This window comes from Lepidothrix coronata, unplaced genomic scaffold (genome assembly GCF_001604755.1).
Source record: "Lepidothrix coronata isolate B3197 unplaced genomic scaffold, Lepidothrix_coronata-1.0 Scaffold4, whole genome shotgun sequence".
In the NCBI taxonomy this organism is placed as follows: domain Eukaryota; kingdom Metazoa; phylum Chordata; class Aves; order Passeriformes; family Pipridae; genus Lepidothrix; species Lepidothrix coronata.
In genome coordinates this window covers 8501571-8528102 of record NW_016690184.1, presented here as the reverse complement: position 1 = coordinate 8528102, position 26532 = coordinate 8501571, and the positions used below count along the sequence as shown (strand labels likewise).

General features: G+C 36.3%; 1 protein-coding gene across 9 annotated transcripts in view; it reads right to left on the bottom strand.

The window, feature by feature from the left end:
* Positions 1-26532, bottom strand: part of DOPEY1 (dopey family member 1) — a 62167-nt gene that overhangs the window by 6757 nt on the left and 28878 nt on the right. For all 9 annotated transcript variants that reach the window (XM_017824924.1, XM_017824973.1, XM_017824967.1 and 6 more), the window contains 21 exons: positions 23228-23852; positions 19920-20194; positions 19108-19260; positions 16764-16864; positions 15212-15471; positions 12531-14538; positions 12314-12425; positions 11218-11400; positions 10034-10159; positions 9570-9704; positions 8983-9038; positions 8369-8473; positions 7618-7684; positions 6692-6836; positions 6364-6443; positions 5694-5803; positions 5381-5530; positions 4021-4082; positions 3256-3408; positions 1870-2006; positions 635-690 (listed from right to left, as the gene is read on the bottom strand). In XM_017824924.1, the coding sequence (XP_017680413.1) occupies positions 635-690; positions 1870-2006; positions 3256-3408; positions 4021-4082; positions 5381-5530; positions 5694-5803; positions 6364-6443; positions 6692-6836; positions 7618-7684; positions 8369-8473; positions 8983-9038; positions 9570-9704; positions 10034-10159; positions 11218-11400; positions 12314-12425; positions 12531-14538; positions 15212-15471; positions 16764-16864; positions 19108-19260; positions 19920-20194; positions 23228-23852 (5099 nt within the window). The remainder of the gene's footprint in view (positions 1-634; positions 691-1869; positions 2007-3255; positions 3409-4020; positions 4083-5380; positions 5531-5693; positions 5804-6363; positions 6444-6691; positions 6837-7617; positions 7685-8368; positions 8474-8982; positions 9039-9569; positions 9705-10033; positions 10160-11217; positions 11401-12313; positions 12426-12530; positions 14539-15211; positions 15472-16763; positions 16865-19107; positions 19261-19919; positions 20195-23227; positions 23853-26532) is intronic.

The window sequence follows — 26532 nt, the reverse complement described above, 5'->3', positions numbered from 1 at the left end:
ATCTTATTCACATCAGACATCTAAATTAAGAGAAAGTTTAAACTTGCCAATCATATCAATATTACTTTATTTGAGGGAAAATTCCTCAAATAAACAAAGAGAATCTAAGAAAAAGGTGAACAAGACTTGGGCAAATAAGTCTGGCTCATTTGAGAAATCTGACTCTGCTGCTAGCATTGACTGAAATTGGATCACACTGTGCAGAAGGCAGATGGGATAAAAATGGACAACGAAACAAAAAAAATCACCTACCTCACTTTTATGTCTTTCTAATACTAGAAGAAACTACATTTTTTAGACAAAAAATTGGTCTTATTTAGAATAAGTGTATGATACAGAAAAGGTATAATGTCATGCTGTGAATAATTTAATTGCAGCAGCAGAGTCATTTTAGCCAGGAAGACACTGTAAGAACTCACACACTTGTATAATTTAGCTTAGTGACTTATGAGCAATCTGACAGTGGGACTTCTTTTATTTTGTCCTGAACAGTATGTCCCTGGTACTGCAGTTAGACTGCTACCCTTTATTTGTCCTTCTCATTTGAGCTCATCAACTCTTTCTAACACCAGTTATTCTAAAGAATGACTCAATTCCCCATCAAGCATGCCAAAGGGACTGTTACAAAGTTTACCTGGAAATGTCTTCATCAGCAGTGAGCTCCTGTTCCATCAGTAAAAACACTTGCACCTGAAGATCAAATGCTACATTTTAATATCATATTTTAATAGACTGTGACTCAGGAAAATGCTATAGGGAGGCCTGAGTAATTTGTCTTAGACAAACTGTCTGGAGCTTTATTTCCATTCTTGGATGATGAAATAACCCCCTGACACTGCCACCCTAAAGCTCAGGTGTGAATTCCCAGAAGCAACACAGTCCTGTTGACTGAAAGTAGTTCCAAGACTGTGGTACTTGTGTAAAGGCCAGGGGACAGCACAGAAATCAGAAGGCCACACTAAGTAGAATAGTTTTTCTAGTACTTATACTATTGACAGGTTAAAATGAAATGCATCTATTGCTAAAACAATACACTTGATCTTTAAAATATTTTATATAGCTTTTCTCCTTCTATTGCTTGGATCTGTAGTTAAACAAGGGCTAGGTTAGGCACTTGCAGATAGAAAAAAAAGAATCATCACAGCAATGAGTCTGATTTATTATCTGTGTTATCCAGTCCCTTGGTAACTCCTTGGATAACAGGCTAAATGGATCACAGGATGCACCAACCACTCTCCTCCATTCCCATTGCCAAAGTTGAAACCCAAAAGAGGGTGTCAAACAACCAAAACTGGAGACTCCCCAGTAGCAGCTCTGAAAACAGATGCTTTTACTGTTTTGTTATGCAGGGTAAAACAAGAGAAAGAAAAAAATCTGAGTCAAGCCTTGTATAAACCTAGTCAATAAATTTAGCCACAATATGATCTCAATGACCATCAACTGCCAATACAACACAGATTCCAACTCCTTTACCCAGGCTCCCATCCCCTTTGCTGGAGGAAGAAGGTTGAGTGACCAGGAAAGTAGAAACAGGGACACTACAAAAGAAAAGCAGGAGTGGGAATGGTGGAGAGGGTACACATATGTAAGGAGAAATTTAAGCAGGAGTCAGTAGGGAACTATGAGGGCAAATGCAAATTTAATTCAAGAGACAGCTGAACAGTTTAAATAGTGTAAGCCAACAGATATTCAATTTGTTTGCAAAAAACAGACATGAGGACTATGAAAATAAGTCAGCTTTCAATTTGTGTACCTTGTACATTTATGTGCACAATCTCTAGAAGAGATTGTCTTAATATTGAGGAGGAGTGAGGCTGTGTCTCAGATATGCACCAGCCTTCCAAATAATGAATGTCAGCTGCAACTCACCAGTTCAGTGATCATGGTTGGCCAAAGTGAGGTAAGATGCTGTGGAGACATTCTTAAAAGCAATACTCTGAAAAACAGGAACACTTGGGAATGAAGGGTGGGCACCTGTGGCAACCGGAGACTTTCTACCAGCCTTTCTGAAACAAAAAGCCAAGAAGAATTCCTCAGTTCAGAATAATTCCAAACAGCATTTTCTCCTTCCCTCATTTACTCTCAATTTTAACTATTTTTTTAAGTATCTGCCATGTTACAGTTTCAGTACTTTACCATTTTTATTCTGCCAATATAAAAAAAATAATCATTTTCACTAAGAATGGAACAAAAGAGAGAAACCTTGAAACAGTGCAGTTGTCTATTTTGTTTAAGCTCTCCACATAAATGCAATAGTGCATCTGGGAGCTTTGCTCATCTTATGTAGAGCTTAAAAGAGGAGTTAACAGATTCCAAACAATACAAAAACAGCCGGAACAGCTAGGATTTATTATTATTATTATTATTATTATTATTATTAAAAGGCTGCACCATCATAGTACATGGGAAATTACACACGGACAATATGGTCTTATTCAACTATAATCACCTCTAAACTTTCAGCATATATAGAGGCAGGTCCATAAAGAATTTTTTCAGTCAAGCCAACATACATGCATGTTGCAGTTCAAACCAGTGAAACTACCTGATACCACGAACATAGTAATCTCAGCTACTGACTTGACTGGGAATTAAGAAAAACACAAACACACAACAAAAAACCCTAAACAACTTGAAAAAAAATAGATTCTGGAACAAATGAAACAAGAAAGATGATGCAATTGATTTTCCATATGGAAGAAGAGACCAAAGTGTCCACCTTGGTGGCACAAAAAGACAATATATCTAGAAAATTCTGCCGTAACTATTTACATCATCTTAAAATAAAGCTAAGCAGTCTCCGTTCCCAATCACTTAAAGGTAACAGATAAACTTCAGTGATAAATAGGACAGATAAACAGAATGGCAGAAAAAGCAGCAAGAGAAGTCAAAAGTTGAAAACTTCAAGGTCAGCTTTTCTATTTATCCCCAGCTGATGGGTGTTTATGCCTCAGATGTTCATATCAAAACTTATGATACAGGTATCCAAGGATATCGATCAAGGTATAAAATGACAGATCAGTGAAATAATCTGAATAAAAGTCAACCGGTAATTACAAAGTATGTGTGGTTTGTAGACATTTAAGGTTAAAAACATTTTAACCAAAATCTGCAGAAACTCTGTTCCAGCCATGGAAACAGTACCACACACTGATATTCCAGGGGAAAAATCTACCAGCTGTTACTCTGTCATACAAACATTCCACAGTTAACAGCAGAGTCCAGAAGTCCACTAAATTATGCATTTTTACTGACCTTGTATATCTGGAAGGTATTTCTGGTATTGGTCTACCTCGCTGCTAAAAATTGCGAACGCGAGTCTCTTGAGGAGCATAGCACGCTGCTCCAGCTCCACATCCCGATTAGCAAACAGGTTGAGTGAACTGCTCTGAGCCACAGCCACTCGTGCTGAAAGAGGAGAGACAAAGTGCAGAGAAGAACTTAAAAATATCCCTTCTGTTTCGCTTTAAAGCACAAGTAACTCTTACTTTCTTTGCATTAATGAAGTTCAAAAGCAGATGTTGGGAAAATGCATGTTCTGCAATTTGTATTTTTAACCACAATGATTTAAAATACATATTAAAAGAAAACTTGTAAGTATATACCTGGCTGGGGGGAGGGAGTTCAGTCATTTTTTAAAAAAAAAATTTGCATGTATAGGTGCTCAGAAGTTCCAGAAATGTGCAGAATCAATTTTTTTTCATAAGCAGAGTTACTATCAAATCTTAACAAAACAAAACGAAAACAAAACCCAAACAAACCGAAACCCACCCTCACCCACTCTGCTTAATCAACCTTGCAATATAGGCAAAATTCACTGTAGGCCAGGATGGCCTCAAATTCTCTCATTTCAAGTTATTTATGGATTTACAGAAACAAATAATCAAACTAAACATGAAAAACATTGAATAAATCAAACAAATTGCAATAAATGTTGAACAAATGTTTTCAAGAAATTTTTTCCCATTTATTTACCATTTATATTGGTGAAAAGTCACTATTACATCAACAAATACTTACTCATCAAATCTCTGAATGTGGTTTTGTCATGTGTCATCAAATTATCCATAATAGCTCTCCAACTAAAAGAGGCAGATTGTACACAAATCAGAAAATTAAAAAAAACCAAGAATTTTCAGGAATATTTACAGAGCTTTTTCTGCTCTTTTAATTCAGCCTACAAATTCCAATCCAAGCTCTCTGCTTCACAGGAACCAATCACCTGGTGTGATTTAATCTGAAACTATATTTCTTGAACCCCCTTGTCAAACAAAATTGGAGATGCCATTCAGAGGGACCTTGACAAGCTTGAGAGGGGTGGGCCTATGTGAACCTCTTAAAGTTCAACAAAGCCAAGTTCGAGGTCCTGCACAAGGGTCAGAGCAATTCCAAGCAAAAGGACAGGTTGGACAGAAAATGGATTGAGAGCAGCACCAAGGAGAAGGAGTTGGGGCTGTTGGTAGATGAAGAACTGAATTTGAGCAGGCAATGTGTGTGCTCACAGCCCATAAAGCCAAACACACCCTCGGATGCACCAAAAGAAGTGTGGCCAGCAGGTCAATGGAGGTGATTCTGCCTTGATTCTACTCTGCCCTGGTGAGAATCCATATCTGGAGTACTGCATCCAGCTGTGGGACCCCCAACATAAGACAGACACAGACCTGTTTAAGTGGGTCCATGGGAGGACCACAAAGTTACTCAGAGGGCTGGAGCACCTCTCCTGTGAAGGATAGGCTGAGAGAGTTGGGGTTGTTCAGCCTGGAAAAGAGAAGGCTCCAGGGAGACCTTATAGCACCTACTAGTACCTAGAGCGGGCCTGCAGGAAGGCTGAAGAGGGACTTTTTACAAGGGCAGAGTGATAGGACAAGGGGGAATGTCTCTAAACTGAAAGAGGGCACATTCATATTAGATATTAGGAGTAAATTTTTTATTATAAAGGTGGTGAGGCACTGGAACAGGATGCCCAGAGAAGCTGTGGATGCCCCATCCCTGAAAGTGTTGAAAGCCAGGTTGGATGGGGCTCTGAGCAACCTGGTCTAGTGGATGGTATCCCTGCCCATGGCAGAAGGGTTGGAACAAGATGATATCTAAGGTCTCTTCTAATACAAACCATTCTATGATTCTACAAAATGCTAACCACTTTTTCCTCATTAAAAAAAAATAAATTCAATTTTAAGATTTTTATTTTTTAAAATAGATTTGTGTATAAAAATATACCTTATGTAAGCAAGTTTCACATTTCATGCAGTAATCTAAACCACGGAATATCTTTCTTTATTTCTCTCAACAGATATCTGTTGAGAAACTTTGGTCCACATGTTAATGGTATACGTAAAATTTGTAAAGGCCATTGATATAAGCAGTAAAAAGAGAGTCTTACTGGTTAACACATGAAGCATCCATCTGGAAGAAACTGGAATCCATGAAGAGGTCAAATGCTTCCTTTTTCCATGCTCTCCTTGTGTACTGATACCCACTAAGACTGCTTAATAACTGGACACAGGCTCGATAGCTGGATGCGTTGTGAGCGCTAAACAAACAAAAAAGTCAACATAAACCAATTCTGAATTGCTGCTTTATAGAAAGTTTGATAGGCATCTAATCCTTACCATGCTTGTTTCAACTTAAGTGTCACCCTCCAAATTTCAACTGACTGTAGAGATCTACGTCAATTCAATAAACTGTAAATGTACCTGTGATTACGGAGGTAGGGCACAACATAGTGCATAATATTTACGAGCAAAGGAATAACCCTCTCTTTTTCATCACTGTAGAAAACCATATCCAAAAGATGAGCCAAAACCTATAAAAGGAGAGGAAGATATGTTACCATGCATTCTCAAATTGCTTTTTATCTACTATTCAGCATTTTTTTTGTACAATGTTCTTGACCAAACATTATGATAGAAGTTATAAAATTTCAGGTGCCATACAAAATCCAGAGTATAAAGATCCCATCATTTTTAAAACGAATCAAGGTAAAAGCATAGAAGCATAAGCTCTTGGTCAAAGCATTCCACAGAATAAGCTACAAACAAAGAAAAAAACTCAAAGACTGACTGTGATTATCAACAGTAAGAAAGATATACCACTTAAATAAGATTTAACACATGAAGTTTGCCATCAACAAAGTTTCCTACACTACACATCTGAAAGGCCATGCTTTATGCTTCATCCACCTCAACAAATCTTTATAGCTAGGTTATTAATGAAGTTTTATAAATTTTTACATGACAGGATGCAAAATCCATGCATAGCAGTGTTTCCCATCAAATCTCCTTCCTCAAGCTTCTGGTCTAAAGCTTTTCACAATATAGAAGTTTATTTTAAGACAGCATTAATTACATCCAAGGAGACATTTACCTCAGAAAGTAAGGTCAATGCGTGGACACTATAAACAGATGGAGTTATGTTTGAAGTTTCCATTGCTGGAGACAACATATCTAAATGAAGATAATAATAAAAGTGTCCAAAGTTAGTTTTCTTAAGCTATTATTTACTTTACAGCACATTTTAAAAACATATACTTTGAAGATGAACAAACCTTTCTCATATTCACTGTTTAAGATACTAATGCTGGAACAATACTACAGCATTTTTAATGTATTCAAATATGGCAAAGCTGTCCTCTTTGTTGATTTTGGCCTGATAATTAATGTTTTGTTTGAAATAAAGATGAAAGTGGAACTACCTTCAACATCTGATTCTAAGTTGTTTCCATCAACCATAATCTTGGGGGAAGGCTTAACCTCTAAGTTTCGTCTTAGCCAAGTAGTTTGTTCCAAGGAAGAACCAGCAATCGCCCCAATGGCATCCACTATCTTGTGCGTTACATCCTGGTAGGAAAAAAACCCAAGCACTTTAAGAATTTTGTGCAGAAGGCTTTATTTATTGTCCTGACACGTAGAAAATCTATATAAGCAAATACAGAATTGCCTTCAAATCACTTCTGTTCTATGTTATCAGTGATTAATAACTCCACAGAAAATGAGAACTTTTTCAACAGATTATAAATATTAGAAGAAGATACTAAAGAGTTATTTCAGACTAGAGAACCGACATCAAAAAATTCTAGCACATTCAAGCATCTAGTTCCAATCCTCTGCCATGAACATGGACCCATTTCTCTAGACCAGGTTGCTCAGAACTCTGTCCAACCTGGCTTTAAACACTTCTAGGGAGAGTACATCCACAACTTCTCTGGGTAATCTGTTCTAGTGCCTCACGACCCTCACAGCATAGAATTTTTTTCCAATATCTAATCTAAACCTACTCTCTCTCTGTTTTAAGCCATTACCCCTTGTCCTGTCACTACATGCTCTTTACAAGAGTCCCACTCCATCTTTCTTGTAGGCTCACTTCAGATACTGGAAGGCTGCAATTAGGTCCCAAAGCCTCCTCTTTTCCAGGCTGACAAATACAATTCTCTCAGCTTTTCCTCATAAGAGAGGTGCTCCATCCCTCTAATCAACTTGGTGCCCTGCTCTGGACTTGCTTCAAGAGGTCGATATCCTTCCTGTGCTGGGATGTACGTGGTCTTTAAGGTTCCTCAACCATTCTATGATTCTATGATTCATTGTTCAGTATTTTCAAAAGACAATACAACAAATTTCTTACCTGGAGATCTCTTTGATCTTTCTTATTCTCCAGACTTGGGTTTTTCATGATGAACTCATTAAGAACACTGAAAAAATACACAAGTAAATATGGATTTTCTTCTCATAATACATTATTCATTAATTTTAAGGGTTAGGACAAATCTGAAGACATTTATTTGCACAGTACTATTTATTTACTAAGCCTTCAGTGATTGCTACTTATCAATACTCAAGAAAGCATCCTTTCAAGTTCCTTAAGTTAATTTTGATCATATCATAAGAGTTTACCAAGAACATGTTTTACTCGACTATATATGAAAGTCTCTTTGGACACAGTTTATTTGGGAAGATAAATTTAAAATATTCAAGAAAATGGTCCCTGAAGCTTTATAAAGAAAATCATATTCAAAATTATATTTCTAACACTCTAGAAACTATTTTCATGCTGAGAATTTTCACATACCTAAGAAATAGTCATTGTAGTTATTTTCTAAGAGAAGTCAGAAACTTACGCCTGCTGCTTAAAGAGCCTGAATCACTCAAATAATCACTAAGGTAAGATCATGGCTTATATCATATTATAATATAAAATTTAATTTATGTAACTATTCCTCAGAGAAGAAACTGATTTGATAGGACCCTGAACAGAAGTCATGCAATTACTCTACCAGTCAAAAATAAGTGATAGAGATTTGAAAACACACTTCAGTATGATTTCACACACTAACATTTCAGCTTATTTGGAAACTGCAAAGATCAACAGCACTTACCCAAGTATGAGAAACTGTCCCGGAGCTGGAAGACCAACTTGTATGGAATCTTTTAATAGAAGCAGCAGTGCTGCCCAGCTGTCTACTAAGCTGGTCACTGGAATCCTAAGAGAGAAAGCAGCAATGTCAATGAAAACAACATCGTCTCCCTCAGGTGCTCCCCCACTGGCTTTCTACCTCACAATTGTCCTGTCAGATATTGTGAATCAACATTCTTACAGATTCTTTGATTTTTCATGTAATACTAGGTAGCTACATCAAGTCATTTAGAAACAGAGGAAGGCAGAAGAGCAGCATATTCAAAATATGTGCTTTTCCCTCCAAGGCTGAAGTGCTACCAATGAGTTACAGCCCAATTAAGATCAGCTTTCTTTGGGCAGGGGACAGATTACCTGCAGGATTTTTAGCTGGGCAAAGAAAGGTGATGCCAAACTAGGAAATTCACAAAATAAATCATCTATTTTTTATGACCCCTACAGTTCAAAACCATTCTTCCTTCACTATTTATATTACACAGGCTATTTCTCATCACAGAAATTACAAGAAGATGCAAAATATTCAAATTTTCCATCTGCTTCTTGATGGCAGTAATAAACTTTAACTTCTTTTCTTACCTTTGAGTATATGCATAGAAAAACTGCAACATGCAGACTTCCAATGAAAGATGTTTCTAGAAAAAGATATGAAACTTGTGTCATCAGGAAGAAAAAAGAGCCTTTTTTTGCCAGGGCAAAATTGACAATGATCTAATGTCTGAGTGTCTGAATATGCAGTTTATTTCATTAGGGTATTACCAAATGACCATTTAGACATCTTTCTATAAAGTTATTCTTCTCCTTTTTTTTTAATTCCCTCTTTTCCCCACTTCTTTTTCCCACCTGAAAAAAATCCACCTGATGCTAGGGAATGCACCTGTTTCCCTAATGTAAGCAGCATATCCCCACAAAAAAAGGACTTGTACAGTGTTTTGTGCTATGTTTACTACAATCCTGCAGTAAGCAGGATTCTAGAGTTGTTCAGCAAATAGCAATGACTTAAGCTGGTATGACTTCCCTCCAAAAGTTCTTCCATCTATTAGATACTGTGAAAATTTTTGCAGTTTGCTGCTCAGCTTTGTGAATGAAGTACCTGTATTATCAATGTTCTAGGCTTCATTAAGAGAACATTAAACAAATCAACAGCATATCTACAGTTTTCATACCTTGTCCTTTGCTATGGCTGGAGGCTGCTTCAAAACTTCTTTCACAGTTTGTATAACAGTCTCTGTTCTCATAACACTGATAGAGCGAACCAGCTCGACCAGTAGAAGTTGTTCTTCACCTGCTGTAGGTATAACCTGAAAGAATCAAATGTATGTCACAGATTATCATCACAGACAATGGCTATGTCAAAATTAAGGCAGCTGGCCTCATGAGATTGAAATGATAGTAATTAACAGTCCATCTAGAGACTTGGTATCCCTTACTCTTCTCCTGGAGAATTCAGGAGGATTATCCCATTCTAAAATGGTAGCTCCCTGACAGTACAGTTGCTAGTCAGAAATGCAAATGTTGTCCATATTTCATTGTATTTTTTCCACTGCAATGTCTGAATTTTTTCTTCCTGCTTCTAAATCACTTAAAGCTATTACCACTATTTGAAGTAACCACTGTAGTATAAACATACCTTTGTCCTAGAAGTATTTTTGTTTTGCCTCCTTTCATTCCATACAAATGCAATGGCAGCCATGAAGTGAACACCGTGATTCATTGAAATCGGACCCAAAAGTTCCAGGATCTGTTGCCTCAAATTCTAAAGCATGAAAGCAGAGCACATACTCCTTTAGATAAGCACCTCAGCATTATGTTTAAAACAACTAGCTACAAACCCATATTTGGATGGCAACTATCACTAACTTTTATAAAAATGGAATACTACACCAGATAAGCTGAATGCAAACGGGACTTTTTCATATACAGGACATGCTGAATAATCTTTTGAATAATAAAGATTTGGGTAAATTAAAGGAAAGCTGGGATGTGCAGAAAACTTGTTATGTTTAACCAGAGTAGAAACGTTTATCTTTTTTTTTACAGAAAATAGATAGCACTACAGACCATCAAGAATTATATCCCCATCCTTTCAGTGCATAGGAAACGCTACAGGCAGCACAAATATGACCATGGATGCTGTCTGTGAAAAAACATGGAGTCTTGTTCCTTCAATTTGAATGACAAATGTTGAAACGGATGTAGCAGCAGCATCACAAACAATATCTAAGAATATTCAAATTAACTGAGGAAATCTTATTTTAAAACATTTCAAATTAAATTATGTTTTCCTATTTAATACCATGAAATATAAGTTTGAGCTGATAAGAAGGTGAAACAGCATTCTCAGTATTATTTGACTCCTTCTCAGGTTCTCTTTTTTATGATCACTAGCTCACTATCTGCTACAACATTTCCCCATACAATGACATCATTGTATGGAAAGTGAATGAGTAAAGGAACTAGTTCACAAGTGTTCTTATATAGTACTAGATGTTTTAAGAGGAGAGTTCTCTTTTGTCAAGATTTTACATTACTACTGCATATCTTTTGAGGCGTAAAATGGTGGCTTAAACCTTTTCAGGATGGATTTCATTTTGTTTGCAGGAAACAAAGAGATAAGACATTATTGCCTTGAACCAATACACTCAAGTTTAAAAGCAGATTCAATATCCATTTATAAAAGCCTTGTTTGTGGGGTGAATGAGTAGATGAGGACAAAGGTATTAAAACAAATTCAGATTTAAGGGAATAGAATTGAAACTATTTTCACAGAGGTATTAATGAACACCTTAATTATATTATCCCTGATATTCTGACCTTTGTTGACCCAAGATTAATAGTGGTAATGGATGCAGCAGCAGCAGCAGTAGTTTTCTCCGAAGAATCTGCAAGGTGCAGAATGCTCCACAGCAAAGTCACAGAAGACATGATCATATGCAAGATAGATAGTATCCCATTGCGTGCTTCAATCAAGTGCTTCTGATCTACATTAACCAAAAGCTAGGAGATTTTCAGGGGAGAGAAGAGGAGTATTAAATATCCACATAAACAGCATAATTAAAAGAGTGTAAACTGAGACTCAACTGACATGGAAGCTTTAAACCTTAACTCTTTTTCAAAACGGTTTGTCAATAATTCTTATAGTGCTTACAAGTTTTGATTCTGTTAAAATAACAATTAAAGAATCTTTTGACTCAGTTGTGCAATATCAAATGTATTCTGGACATCTGAGGCCTCATGTCTACAGCAATCAGTTTTGTATTGCCTGCCTGTTCCTTTGCGAAACAATTATTTCAGAATTTTAAGTGTAACAAATATTCTAGGTAAAATTATTTACTTACACAAAAAAAAGACACTTTTAGTCATTCTTAAATTAATGGAAGGGAAAGGGGTATAAGAACAGGAAAAAAAGTGTAAAAACAAGACTAAAGAGAGAAAAGGGCAAAAGCTTCTTACAGAATCTGGGGCAAATTTTTAACTGAGACTAGTCTCAGAATATCAGATCTAAAAATATTGCTTGACTTGAAAGCCAAATTGTGAATTTACAGAAGGAACAGAAAGATAATTTTGACATATTGCAAGATAAACACAGAAAGTAATATGATAAGCATCAGTCTGGGAAGCTCCACAAAATAACAGCAGTTTTAAAAAGTGGCATTTTAGGGGTCTGAAAGTGAAGGAGTTCACTCTAGTTATTTCAGGGTAACAAAAGAAAAACAAAAAAACCAAAACAACAAAAAAGTAAACAAATCTTAAAAGTACAATTCATAGAAAATTGTTTCTCTGTTTGAGATGTGCATACTATCAATAAAAAACAAATTTATAGCTAAATTAACATATTTGGTATTTTTCCCACTCAGATTTAATTTGACATGTACTGCATAGGAAACTCTCAGACACCAGATAAGTTTACCTGATGATACTGCGTAGATGGATCCAGGAGGCAGTAATGAATTATTGTTGTGATCCCTTCTAGTAAAGTAAGAACCATATCTGGGGGAGTGACTGATGCCATCCAGAGAGGCCTAAAAGAAGAGATTAATTTTTTTAACGTGGGTTAATCTAATGCTAAAGTAACTCCACCCAATCAAATGTACTTAAAACGGTTATAGAACTCTACATACACATACCTATTATCAGATAATCCAGTTTCATATTTATACTGCTGAATTAAATTATCCAAGTTCCTGCAGAGCTGAAGAGTCACTGAAACAACCACCCTTTGAAGAACTTTTCCCATGTAAGGCAACGTAGAAGTGATAAGGCCAATCCACTGGGGATGCATTTTACAGGCACAGTGCTGGTGTAAAGCTCGTATCACTGCACAGAGAAACATGCCTTGGCAGGTTATTGGCTGGGAATGTAAATACTGAAGAGAAGTCATTGGCTGCTGGGGACCGATGTGCTCCAAGTCTGTTATGACAAAGTCAAACCCCGTTTCATTTTCTTCAGGCACAGTCATTACTCTGTGTTCCAGCACAATCAGCCGCTGAAGTACTTTTAAAAGCTGTGACTGCAGAGTACTGCCATTGTCAAATTCATCTTCAGAAAAATTTATAAGGCTGTCTTCAGAGAAACCTTCTTCTACAGCCACTATGTTTTTTCCAGCTGTCTTTTCACTGTGCCATTTCTGCGCACTGAAGATAGAAGACAGCAGACAATGCAGGATCACTTTCTGGACCTTGCACTTGGACAACATGTCTGAAATAAAACTAGGAAAGCCTTTGGCAGAGCTTTCTATCACTTTTGCCAACTCAGCAAAGAGAAGTGTCAGAATTTCTATACTCATCATTTGCATATTGCGGTTTCCTATTAGATCTTGTGAGGTGACTTTCACATGAGTTGGATAGTGGCTCCGCATGTAGTATAAACACAAGGAGATAAGAATTTCTATGTACATAGAGCTCCGAAAGTTATGGTTAGAATCAACTGGGATGTGACTGTAGAAATCCTTGCCCATAACAGATATCCGATGCCTGGCTAGAAGATTCTGGAGCAATGAAAGCTGAGGAGTGTATGCGTTGTTGACACTGGTAGTGGAGATGGCACTTACAAAAGCTGAAGGATTTGTTTTCATAATTGCTTTAATTGCAGAAAAAGCATACAAGGTCCTTGAAGAGTCATACAGCTGGAGATAAAGCAGCACATGTTGATACAGTGGATGGATATTGAAGTTAGGAGATTTTCGCATTCCTGGGGACCCCACATCACTTTCTATTTCTGAAATTTCTCCTTCTCCACAACTGTACCAATTTTCTAAATCAAGACCATCACTAAAAAAGACATTTGTTTGCTTAAGCTTTTCTGTTTGTGATTTCTTCTTCTCTTCATCTTTCTTTTTGGCTATTTTCACCTTAGGTTTTGCACCTGGTTGCTTACCAGCCTCTTTGACGATTGTTTCTTTTTCTGACATTTTTTCTGGTAGCTTTCCTTTAAAGCTGAACTGAATACTACTGTGGCTTCGCTTTCTGGACTTTGATTCAGTGGAAGAAAGAGTGAGATCAGAGAAGGATTGCTGGCTTTCTGCAATACAAGGTGAAGAGTTATTTCTTGAAATTTCATCTCCTAAGCTCTCAAGTCCAGTCTCAGTTGAGGCTGATAGCAACTGTGAGCTGTCATTACTAAGCAAACTACTCTGACTACTTTCAATATTTTGATCATCATTTTTTGCCATCTCTACAGAGTTTTCCAAAGAACTGAATTTACATGAAGTATCCTCAGAGTGTATACTATCTTTAACTAGTTCAACTTCTTCTCCGAGACCACTTACAACTTTGCATATAAGATCTGTAACCACTTGTTGCACAATTTCATCAGGTGAGTCTTCTTTCAGAGTCTGAGAGCTGTCTTGAGCACTCAGGCTTTCTGTTTCCACTTCATAACTGATGTTGTCTCCAGTAGATGACTGAGAACAGCCTGAGTCAGAACTCTGCAGTATTTCAACTTGATGGTCAGGAAGATCAAAATCAGACACAACCATTGGTATGGTCTCACTGCTGGTACTTAACAAGGAAAGCCTGTCACTCAGAGGGTTGACAGTGAGGCTGAAGTTCTCCATTTCATCCATAGCAAGTTGTTTTTCATTGCCTTCTTTAGGTATAATAAGTTGTCCTTGGTTTACAGGCACATGGGAAAATGCTTAAGGAACACAAAAAAATGTATACACATAAGATTTTGTTCTTCAGAATAAGAATTTAGAAATAAAATTTAGATTTTAAACTCTTATTAAGACTTCAAATTATAAAGACATGGTAAATACTGTCTTTCCATTTCACAGCAGAAAAAAAATGTTAATATGCAAACAACATATTCACATAAACAAAGCAAGATTATTTTAGCAGCACACCTTAGCAAAACAACATAATTCTCCCATGAAATATTATGCAGTTTTATCTGCTTTTGTTTTCATAAAAAAAGAATTGGTGGTATGCTACTAAAATTGCACAATATGTGCAAACACCTTCGAACCTTATTGGTATGTTTTCAGCCAGCCCCAAGTCACTGGTTATAAAAGCATTTCATTTCTTGGTTAAGCTTCAAGCCATATTCCTAATTTCTACCAAGGCTCAGTAAAACACAAGAAAATACTCTGCATTATAACACTTGCATATCATCTTAATTTGAGAACAATAAAACTTCCATGACACTTGAAATAGAAAAAAACCCACACAAATGCACACATAAGCAGTAGCTATTCCAGCACCTGGTTTTTCAAGTTACCCTCAAAAATTTCTGCTGTTTTCAATGTCGCACGAAAACAACAGTCAAAGAAATTATTTAGGAACTTCCTACAGCCTTCTTGTGTACATACCATCAGCACAGCTAAACTTCTGCATGAACTGCTTTTCATTTTCTTCTTCGGGGTGATTGGGAGATTTAGTCCAGTAACATTCAGCCTGTACTCGCTGAACAGAAACCCGCTGAGTTTTCGGATGGAGAAGGAGTAGGAGCAAAGGTTCAAGAACCCTTGCAATATCGTGTCTTTGAAGGACTTGATTTAACCAGGCTTGTCCCACTGACCATGTAGAACCATCCAAGCTATTGAGACTATCCAGCATGATAAACAAAGACCTAGAACAGAAAGATGAATGAATCTAGCAGAAATTCTACACTGCTTACAGAGTAATCCCACTTTAATCTGATATATGACAAATTTTAACATGCCAGTACATACTCCAATGTCTTCTCCATATAAACCAGTATTTCCTTTGGAATCCAAACTTTGCAACCTGAAGCTTTATATTTTAGTCTAGTCTAATGAAGAAATGGCCAGGAAGAGCTAGTAATAAGGTCAGTTAAGATATTTGCTCTAATACTAGCAGTTGTATAGTCAGTTCAAATATGTGTAAGGCTTCTAGCATAACAAGCTTTTGTTGCCTTCTGAGTGCTAGCACCATTAAAAAATATACAACTTTAAAAGCCAATTCACAAGGATACATGCAAAAGAAAAGATAACTTATTCAAAGATTTTGTCCTCAAGAACAGAGAGGAGAAATATACTTGATAATTCAGCAGTTCCTGCTGTCACTATTTTCTTTTTTAATAGTTCTAGCCTTTAGAATCCTTTCCAGATTTGGGGAAAAATAATACATATATTAGACTCTGAATTTTACCTACTGTTTTACATCCTCCAGTAGTACATATTCATAAATTTTTAGCTGTGCACATAGAATTTATCACTGCTTATGCAATGAGTGATGGTATCAAGCCAAGGAAAGAACAACCTTTTTACTCCGCTCCCTACAGCTAAGTATGCATTAGGAAATATAAATAAACACTTTTCCACAACACTTGTGCTAGCTAAGGAAGACAAAACTAGTTCAGAGTCTGGATCATTTAGTCTTTTTTAAAAAGGTAGTCTGATACCAGAACACAAAACAGAAATCCTCTGCTGCTTGCCATAAACGACCTCTTACACAAAACACAGAGAACAAATTAAGGAAAAGAACTTTCATATTTTAGCACTTGCTTGCAATTTTGTTCTTAGGTTTTCTTAGTTTTACTGTTACTTTCCATTTCATATAATTCAGTTCTGGGTTGGCTTCTCTCTCCTGCTTTTGTTTTTATCAAAACACAGCAAGAACTCAGATACTAGGTTCAATATACACCACTTTGATTTTAAACACAGTGATAGAGTGACCATTCTTTTCCCATTCTTTATAGCTTCCAGAAGAATTTACAGCTTACATAATCATCATTGTGAAAACAATTTTGCCTAACACAAATTCACTTGTCCTTGCTTCCTTGCTCTCACAGTTACACTGTACTTCTCCAACCTCTAAACACACTGTGTTGCCAGTATAATGTAGTTAAAGATTTTGAAGTAAATTTATTTCAACTGAATCATCCTTGCAATCACCAACCTGTCAAAGGTACGGCCAAAGGAAGAAGATTTGTTAATATGAAGGTCTCTGGTGAGATGCCATAGCACTGCAAACTTAGCATGAGCTTCCATTCTTACTTTCTGTGGACCAAATAATAAGTTAGATCTATCAGAATGTAAGAATTCCTGATAAGAACTGGAAAAAGAAAGAGTCATACAGTAGCTTAAAAGATATAACGAAATTATTAAAATTAACTTTTTTGACTACACATTCAAATACTATTTTCTAATCTTAAACCCAGTAATAGCCAACAATAGGTCTCTGTGAGCAATTTAGTACCATGAAACGATTCTCCCCCATCATGGTCTTAAATGACTTAGTTTCAAAGTCTAGCTCGAAAAAAGTTTTAGAAATTTTAAAAGTGTGGTAGCTTGAACAATACTTATTTTACTTTCACAAATTACACAATTCTGTTTTCAGTGAGGTTATCTTGGCACTAAAAGAGATCATGAAGAAATGTGCAAGCTTTTCAATATGAAAACTCAAGCAAAAAGAGACAGAAAAAAGGCAGAGAAAGAAGAAAAAATATTAGCTATAGCATCTGGAATGATGGGATTAAACACAATACACATGGCAATAAGGGAATGAAAATAAGTTGGCTAGAAAGAGATAAGAATTTTCTAGCTAGATCTGTTGTAGACAAGAGTTCTTCAAATTCAGCTCTGGAACTTTGAATTTTATTTGGACAAATAGGACATGCTTACTGCCCAAAGGACTTCTAATAACTAGTAATAATATATAGAATATTCATAAAATTATAGAATATCCTGAGTTGGAAGGGACACACATGGATCATCGAAGTCCAGCTCCTTATATTTAATGGTAAAAACGGTCCAAAGTAACAACTGTTATGTCTATCTCTTTACTGGGGCTGATCAAGGCAAAGAGGTATTCCAGCAAGGCTGCAAACAACAGTAAATGTCATGCTGTGATGTGAATACATGGATACAATAGACAAGGAAGCTACTAAGCAGTTGTAGGGGTGAACAAAGCACAGCAATCAGGACAATTACACTGAATAAAACATCAAAATTACTTTCAAGTACAATAAGGGCTTAAACTAAATTACTAGACGATAAGCAGAGACAAAAGGACAAAGATTTTCACTTGTTTGTTCTTAAAATACATTGTTATAGGGAATCAGCAATAGGTGTTTAACCAAAATGAGACAAAATTAAAAACTGTTAAAACCACTGTGACAGTTTGGAATACTTCCAGACTTCATTTACATCAGTACAACTTCAGAAGCTTTGCAACAGCTAATAAAACTAGTATCTGCCATAATAATGAAAACTGTAAGTAAAAGCTATGAAAATTACAGAAAGGACACAAGACAAATCACATTAGACAAAAACTAAAAACAAACGAAGCAAAACCACCACCCTACACCAGAAACAAAAACCAAGAGAGACAGCAGCATTCTAGAAAGTAAAGCAAACATCACTTGTATTTAGAAAAATATGCTTCTCACAGGTAAATAACCCACAACACTGCTGCAAACATATTGTTACACAAAACAATACACTAACATCTGCTGAATAGAGTGAAAATACCAATTCTCAAACACATACAGATGACTCCTTGTGAGCCCTTCCAATCCATGCTGGGAAGATGTAAGAAATTACTGTTTTCACAGGAAGGTTGGCAGAAATGAGTGAATGCCACATCCACAGTCACAGCAGTTCACAGACCCGCCTAATAAGTGAAACTAAAAATCACCACCAATTTTAACAATACAGCAAGCTGTGAACAGCAGTGACTGACAGAGTGGCTCACATTCACTTTTGCTGACCTGGTAACTCTGGTAGAAAGGCAAAAAGGTAACTGCTTCTGAAGTCACACAAGGCTGTGTTGCTACAGTGTGTAACCATTCATTCTGTTGGGGCTGTGAAAACAACTCATGGATCTAAAATTTAAAGCACTACAAAGGCCTAAACTCAAATGTCAAATTGATAGTCTCTATGTGAAATAAATTTCTAGGTGAGGAAAAAAATTAAAGCATCTGTCATAACAAGAAGAACTCTTACTAACAACAGCAAAAGCTAAGCATGTGCTTTATATACTGGGAAGCATAGCATAACTTTTGATAAGATATGAAGTCTCCTACATAAGTCTATTGTTGAATGCTGAAAAATCTTCTTTGTCTAGCATGAAACTAGAGGCTCATCACAGAGCTAAAATAACATTTGAAAATATGCAAGGCAACATTTTTTCAATTTTGAAGTTATTTATACCCCCCTCTCAAGGGACAAGTCCTTTTTCTACATATATTTCTATAGTTATATACTTAACTGGTTTTTTAGTAAATATATGAACAACTTGCCTTGTCTCTGTGAGTCAGCTGCTGACTAATAACATCTTCACAAATGCTAGAAGATGGAACGAGGTTGTGCAGCTGGTAGAAGAGCTCCACACTCTTCTGATGATGCTGAGGAGTTCCATCACCCAACTGGTCCCAAAGAGTTAAAGCTATATGCTTTGTACATGAAAAGTTGCAAGAGACACAAGTGAATGACTATCATGTCTTGTTTTACTCTAGACTACATTGATCTCTATGCAATGGCAGGAGACACTACATTTGAGGACACTCTGTGACCAAGAGGCAATCTGTAAAATGGTTCCTTTTTTATGAACAGAAGAAACTGTTTTAAACAATGCAATTACTTGCTACACAAAAATTTCCTGTTAAGAGTCAGAACTCTCATGTATCTCTAGAAATAAATTTTCATTGAAATATAGTTAACTACATAATATACGCTGCTGCTGATTATCTTTTGTAAATGATCTCTTACATAAATGACACAAATGCAAAGACTGGTGTTTAGCAGTCCTACATTATGCACATCTCAGTTTTTACCTTTGCTGCTAAACGCTGCTATTCAATCAGGTTTTGTTTATATGTTTAAAATATGCATTTAAACACGGATTTTCACTCATGTGGTCAGTAAGAGAATCGCAGCAGGAAAACTTACTGTGTATTTTCATTTAGATTTTAACACAGGTTACAACTGATATCAAAACATTCAGCAAGAAAATTTGGTTTACCACACCAAGGATGGTAAGGGGGCCAAGACTTATCTTTGCCAGAAAGGTAAAGAAGTATAAAGAAAACAGCAATGAGATACTGCATCTTACCTTGAAGAAATCTGTCTTTTCAGCCATATATCTCAGATTGCCTTGAGTAAGAGGAGGTCTGATGACAACAGCCACTCTTCCCTGGTTAGGACTAAGAGGCTGAGCAGTTTCCACACTGTTCAGATTTTCTCCAGTGACAAGAGCAACAGATTGAGTCAATCCAACCAAGTCCATCACAAGGGAAATAGTAACACCCTGAACACTGAAATCACTTGCTTGCTTGCAAGCATGCATTAAAGTCTGTAGCCACAGTGGAGGATGTACTTGTTCACAGTCTGAAATAAAAATCACAGATTACATATTCACTTAACAATTTTAAATATTATGGATTTTCCCTCTTATATCCCATAACTATATGCACAATTGTCTTTTGTCTTTCATATTTTAATCTGTCCATTGTATGGGATTAGGAAAATGTATGCAAGAGAAAAAATTCCTGATGTATCTTTAAGATAATACAATTAAGAATGCAATACTGTATCACTTCAAACATTTAGTAACCAAAAATGAATAGAAAATTTTGAAAAGAAAGAGAAAAATAAATTCTATAGAAATGCATCCAGATGATTTCATGCTTTAGGCAAAACTGAACTTTTAGTAGTTTGTACATCCTTACATTCACTTTCCTCCTTCTCAAAAGTCTTGACCAGCAATCAGATCTTAATAGTGTAGTTCTTAGTCTGAAACAATTCTGTGGTATATTCTATAGATATATAAACATACCTAGGACATTATTATATATTATCTTATATATTATAATATACATATAGATGGAATTATTTACATATATAAACTAAGTTTAAACTGACAAAAACCCAGAGATTTTCCTGACAACACTTTAAAAGTTTCTGTGAAAATTGATGTTTTGTGTGCAGAAACTTGATCCTACAAGACCATATTCTGTTTTCACTGTAGGTGGTTGTTTTCCTCTTCTTACTGTCCCCTCACTTAATGTCATACTCTGGCTTGACAGTGGAAGTGCCTTTCTCTGAAACGCGCAGTCAACTCCCCAAGTGAATATTGCACCCTTTTATTTTAGAGATACCAAAGTAACTTCTCTTAAAACTTCAAAAAGACTGTATTGACTGTGTTCCTAAAAAGGCAAATGCTGCTAGAATCAGACACAAGTGAAGAAGTGTTATTTAACAGGAAAAAATACAGCATCTATTTAGAATCAAGTGAAGAACAATGCAATTTCTAATTTATATCCACAGTAGTTAATTTTTAAATATAAACTGGAGCCTAAATACTCCTAACAATTCCATACAGTGTTCTAGAGTTTACAGATATAACCATTGTTCTCAGCTTCACTTAGTTCCCTTTTTAATTTCTTCAATTAAAGATAGCTGAGAAATTAAGCATACAGCAAAATTTAAGCACAATTATGTTCTATCAATATCAGATTATTTTGGCTCCTTCAAATAAACAGACTGAAGACTCTCCAGGGTGATTAAAAGCAATTGGATCACACCACTAATGGAACCCATCAAAAACATGTTCCAAATTTAGGAACTCTTCAATAAGAACAACCTCTTCTGCAGTATAAAAACTCATATCAATAGATAGGGTGGTGTGAGAATTACGGTAACTATCTTCTTCCATTCTCTGTTCCACTGGAATTCTGTGTTACAGGAAGTAGCACTCTGGGACAGCTACACAGCCCCATTCCCCTCAGTATTCCCATATGCCCTGCCATCCTGTGCAACAAATGTTTATATTTGGAACACAATTCTTCCCATTGATTTTACCCACCTACAATTTATGCTTATTCCTCAAACTTACACCGTTTAATAGACTGTAAGTAGGACATCACAAATGGGAAGGTTCAGATGATGAACAAGAAACACAAATCCAAGACATTTAACAAAAAGTAAAAAGGACTCCTAGAATTACTGCCTTCATACGAGGCACATACTACTCAAGCTCTAGAGGCTTTCTGCTCTGTGGTGGGCAAGGCAGCGATAATCAAAAGTGCTACATGCACAAATAGGTCAGAAGCAAACAGCTGACTTTTAAAATATTTTTAGCCTTTAGACACAACACTCATTTGTAGGCTGCTAGTTTTTGGGGAAAATAAATAAATAAAAATTCACATTTCCAGGGTCATATCCTGAGACAGATCTCCTACAAAAGGTAGCAGATCTTTAGCATTGTAATACCCTTAATTAATAAACAGTTACAACCAAGTTGCCTTCAACTGACATAAATACTTGATATGTCTGGATGTTATGAAGTCAAATATGTGCTCTGCTCCTGGCTGTGTAATGAAGAGATATACATAACACATCTTAAAGACCACAGAAATAGAAGCAGCAGTCAAATTAACGTGTTTGTTTCCAAAAGCCAAAAAACTACCCATCTCCAAACACTGCCCACCCCTCAGCCTTGAATAGATCTCGAAAATTGTGGATAGGAAACAAAAAGCTGCAACCATGAAGTTTCCTCAAAAAAAAATAAAATCACAGAAGATGACTATGACAGTAGCCAAAATTATTGTAACTATTTCTTGCATTCTCCAAGCATATCCACCATGACATCATTTTAAGGAGCAACTCTTAAACTGCAGACCAAAAATAGAACAAAAAAGTGGAACTGTAAATTGAAGACTACAAACTGTAAAACTAGACTGTCCATCTAGAACATCCCATTTTACAGTAACCCCTAGCTGTCAATGTTTAAATTACATCTTTATCCGTATCTGAATGGTTTCACCTATCTGTGAACACATCCATACTTCACAAATCTCACCATTTTTATTTTGTTTACTAATGCAACTGTAGCCTGAAGAACTTTTTGCAAGAACTGTTCCTTTAATGGGAGCAAAGTAGACTTAATGCATTTCTTATCTGGTATGATTTTTACTAGACAGCATCTTACAATTTCCATGTATTGCCAAAGTGATCAATGTGCACATCAATCTAAAATTGCTAAAATTAAGTTAAAAATGTACTTGATGTGAGCTGTGGCCACTACAAAATATTACAAAGAAAACATCGTGGATCCATACAGTAAAGAAGAACATCTGACAATCCCGATTCTACTCTCAAGCTTCAGTTTGCATAATTTATATTTGTCACCCCAATATTGATTGGTATCAAATCCCATGCCAGCAATATTCTTAAAAATCTATGAGAAAAAAATTTAGTTTCCAAAAAGCAAACCAATTGCTACAGAAGAAAACTTGCATTTCTGAGAACAGCAGCAAACAGCAACACAAACAAAGCATGAATACTATTACTCTAATTTTTTTGGGGGGGGGGAGGGGGAATAAAAATTAATATCTTAAGATAATTAAGAGTGCAGCTTACCAACTTCAGGCTTCCCAGGATGTAATTCCGAAGTACGGTTTCCTTCAGCAATGTAAACGGGAAAGCTTGAACATTCAAGATACAGTTGACAAGCAGCAATAAAGGCAGGAAGGTATTCTTTTGGTGGTGTTTTCTTGTTTGTTTGCTTTACCTTAGCATCATCTTGTGATTCTCTGTCCCGTTTTGTGCCCTGTCCCTGCACTGTAGTGAGGTCCACCGGAAGCTCTGCCCCTAAGGGCTGAGACAAGGAATTACTCTGAATGATATACAGGTTGATAAATCTGGTTAAAAACTGTTGGACATACTCCAAACAGCACTGCATTGCAGTCTTTTGGATCGTTTTACCACTACGAGTTGCTGCCCCCTGTGTCATTATGGAAGGAGGCTGTACAATGGTCTCCTCAGATCCCACAGTTGATGCTGTCTCAGTCTCTGAGGATGTGCTACCAATAATAGGAATGCCAGGTGCACCATGACCTTCATTCAGTGCTCTGTCAATGTCATCAGTTGTATCTCCCTGGTATTGTACAAACTCAGTGAATCCACTTTCCGATGATCGACTGCTTGGAGGATTTTCACCATCTTCAAACACATCATTAGGATTTTCATGAGAAACTGATGGCACCTGAGTGAAATAAAAGTTTAATGACTGTTCAAAATGGGTTATTTCAGTCTTAGTGAGAAAATATTTATTTGCATCTGCATCTGAAAGCAAAAAGTTTATTCCACGGTATTAAATCTATTAATATAAATATATTTTATGCAAAATGATGTTTGGTGCTTCAGTAAGCCTGCCAGATCAAGCTAACAATAAAAAAAATGCTTATCAAGCAAAATGTTTTAAATATTATTGCTTTTAACCTTTTCTTCATATCATAATCATGTCCACTTTATTATGAAAGAATGCTGAAATGTGTAGGCACAAGGTATAATTAATTTATACAGCATCATAAACCAAAAGATTCATACATCAAAGAAAAACCCTCACTTCAGCAGAAAACAGGACACTGAACTATGTTGCATATAGTCATTTTAGCTAGCAAGATTATATTAATACTTTAGATTTTAGCATGTTTACAAAAGGACAAGATATTTATTTGTTAATCTGCTAATGCTGCAGTCATAAAGGAGTAACAAGTGCTTGCAGGCAAAGGAGACAAAAAAAGATGTCAGCCAAGAAGAATGGGAAGATGTGAGAGACTATGAAAAAGTATATGCTTCTCTGATCATCCTTTTGAAGTTCTCGCTGTACAGGTAAATAATCACATTAAATATTAAATTATTTTTACCTAATGACTGTCTAAATACATGAATGGTAGAAGAACCACAACTATCAAAGTTTTGTCTCATTTGGAAGGCACAATCAGCATATTTTAACAGAACAACTACAAGTTGCCAAAACACCTTAGAAAGTGAACGGTGGAGCTGTAACACAAGAATAAAATCTTTCATAACCTAAAAACATTTTTCCCATTTCCACATGTATAGTAATAAAGCCAGCTCAATTTATCAGTAAAATGTATGCTCTCTGACTTCTATTAATTGTGTATGGAATCTTAATTTATAGCTATATATATGGCACAACTTTAACTAACCAGCATCTTTCTTTTTGTATACCAATCCCCAGATCTGGAAGATGGGTATTTTGTTCAAATACGGAGTTATAATTATGAAAGAAGACAAACTTTTAATTTAAAAACTACTAATCATTTGCAACTAGAAAGGATATAAGTCATCTCCTTAGAAATGAGAAAGAAGGGTTGTTTCAGAAACAACATTTCTTCATGACTCATTGTGTGCCTTAATTCCCCATCAATTCAGAATATGTACAAATCTGATGAATGATTTCTCAAAAAGAACCCACAGTGGCATTCTGGACTGTTCTGGCCCTCTGTAGCTTTCCTGGTAACTGGTAGCACAGTCTCTGCTTCCTTTGTGGAAGCTTTAGTGTGGAAACAACTAAAACAGAAATGCAGGGATCGATGGGAGTAAATGCAGGTGCTCTCATACTTCTGAACCTGAACTCTTACTGGAGATGGCAAATGTTGACTGAGATCTAACAGGCTCAGAAGTTGTTTTTCTGTCTGATACCCTAATCCCTAGACATCTTAAATATGGAATTTGAGCATGATGTAAAAATACTAATAACTTTTTCTATTAATAAATAAAAACAGAGACATCATTATATATGGGAAATTATGTCTTGCTTTATCAGAGGTGGAGTAAGAATGAAAATCTGTTTGAGCTAGTATCACAGAAAACAGCGTATATAGAAAAAAATGCATATACTAAAAAGCTTGGAAAGACATAAATGGTGACCCTGTTTTATTAAATACAATGTAAAATCAATTAGAAACATGTCAATTGAATTCACTCTATCTCTTTTAACAGAAACCATGGCCACATATGAGTCAGTTGTAATTGAAAGCAAAAGGTCACAGCAGGTTCAAAGGGCAACTTCATTCAATCAAAACAGGGTTTATTAAAAATAAAACCAAACCCAACCAACTGAAAAAGTCCACCCCCCCCAAAAAAAGAAAAGAATAAAACCAGGCAGGTATCAACTAGCTAGAAAGAATAAGGGCAGGATCCTCAATAAAGGATGATGGAGTCCTAAGGGACAAGGTGAACATGAGCCAGCAGTAGACCCTTTTGGTGAAGAAGGCCAAGCACATAAAGGACTGCACTACCAAAAGTACAGTCAGCAAGTCAAGGGAAGCGATCAGTCCCCTTCTACGCAGCAAGTTTAAGACCACAACCGGAATACCGTATCCAAGTTTGCACTCAGTAGAACAAAACAAACACTGATGTATTGAGTTCATCCCTGGAAGGCCACCACAGGGGCTCCTGATATAGAAGGAAAGCTCAGAGAGTTGGATTTACTCAGTTTGAAAGAATGCTAAAAGTTATGGAGGGAGTGAAGGTTTTTTTATTGCTTTCTGAGAGTTCCCATTAAGTAGTTGAAAAGATGGAGGTGTGCTCAGAAATTCACAGTGAAAGAACAAGAGGCAACCAACATGAGCTGCAACAATGGAAATTCTGACTAAATAACACAGTGCAAACAAACAAGCTGTACAGAGAAGTTGTGGTCAGTTCATCCTTGGAGATATTCAAAACTAAGATGGATATGACCCTGAGTGACGTGACCTAGCTTTAAGTAAAATCTAACTTTGAAATTAGCCCTGCTTTGAGCCGTGCTCTGCAACTGTCACTTCCAACTTAATTTGTCCTATGATGTTTCCTTACTCTCTTCAGCCGGAAAACAAGGATTTCAGGGCATGTCACTTAACATACCTGACAGAGCC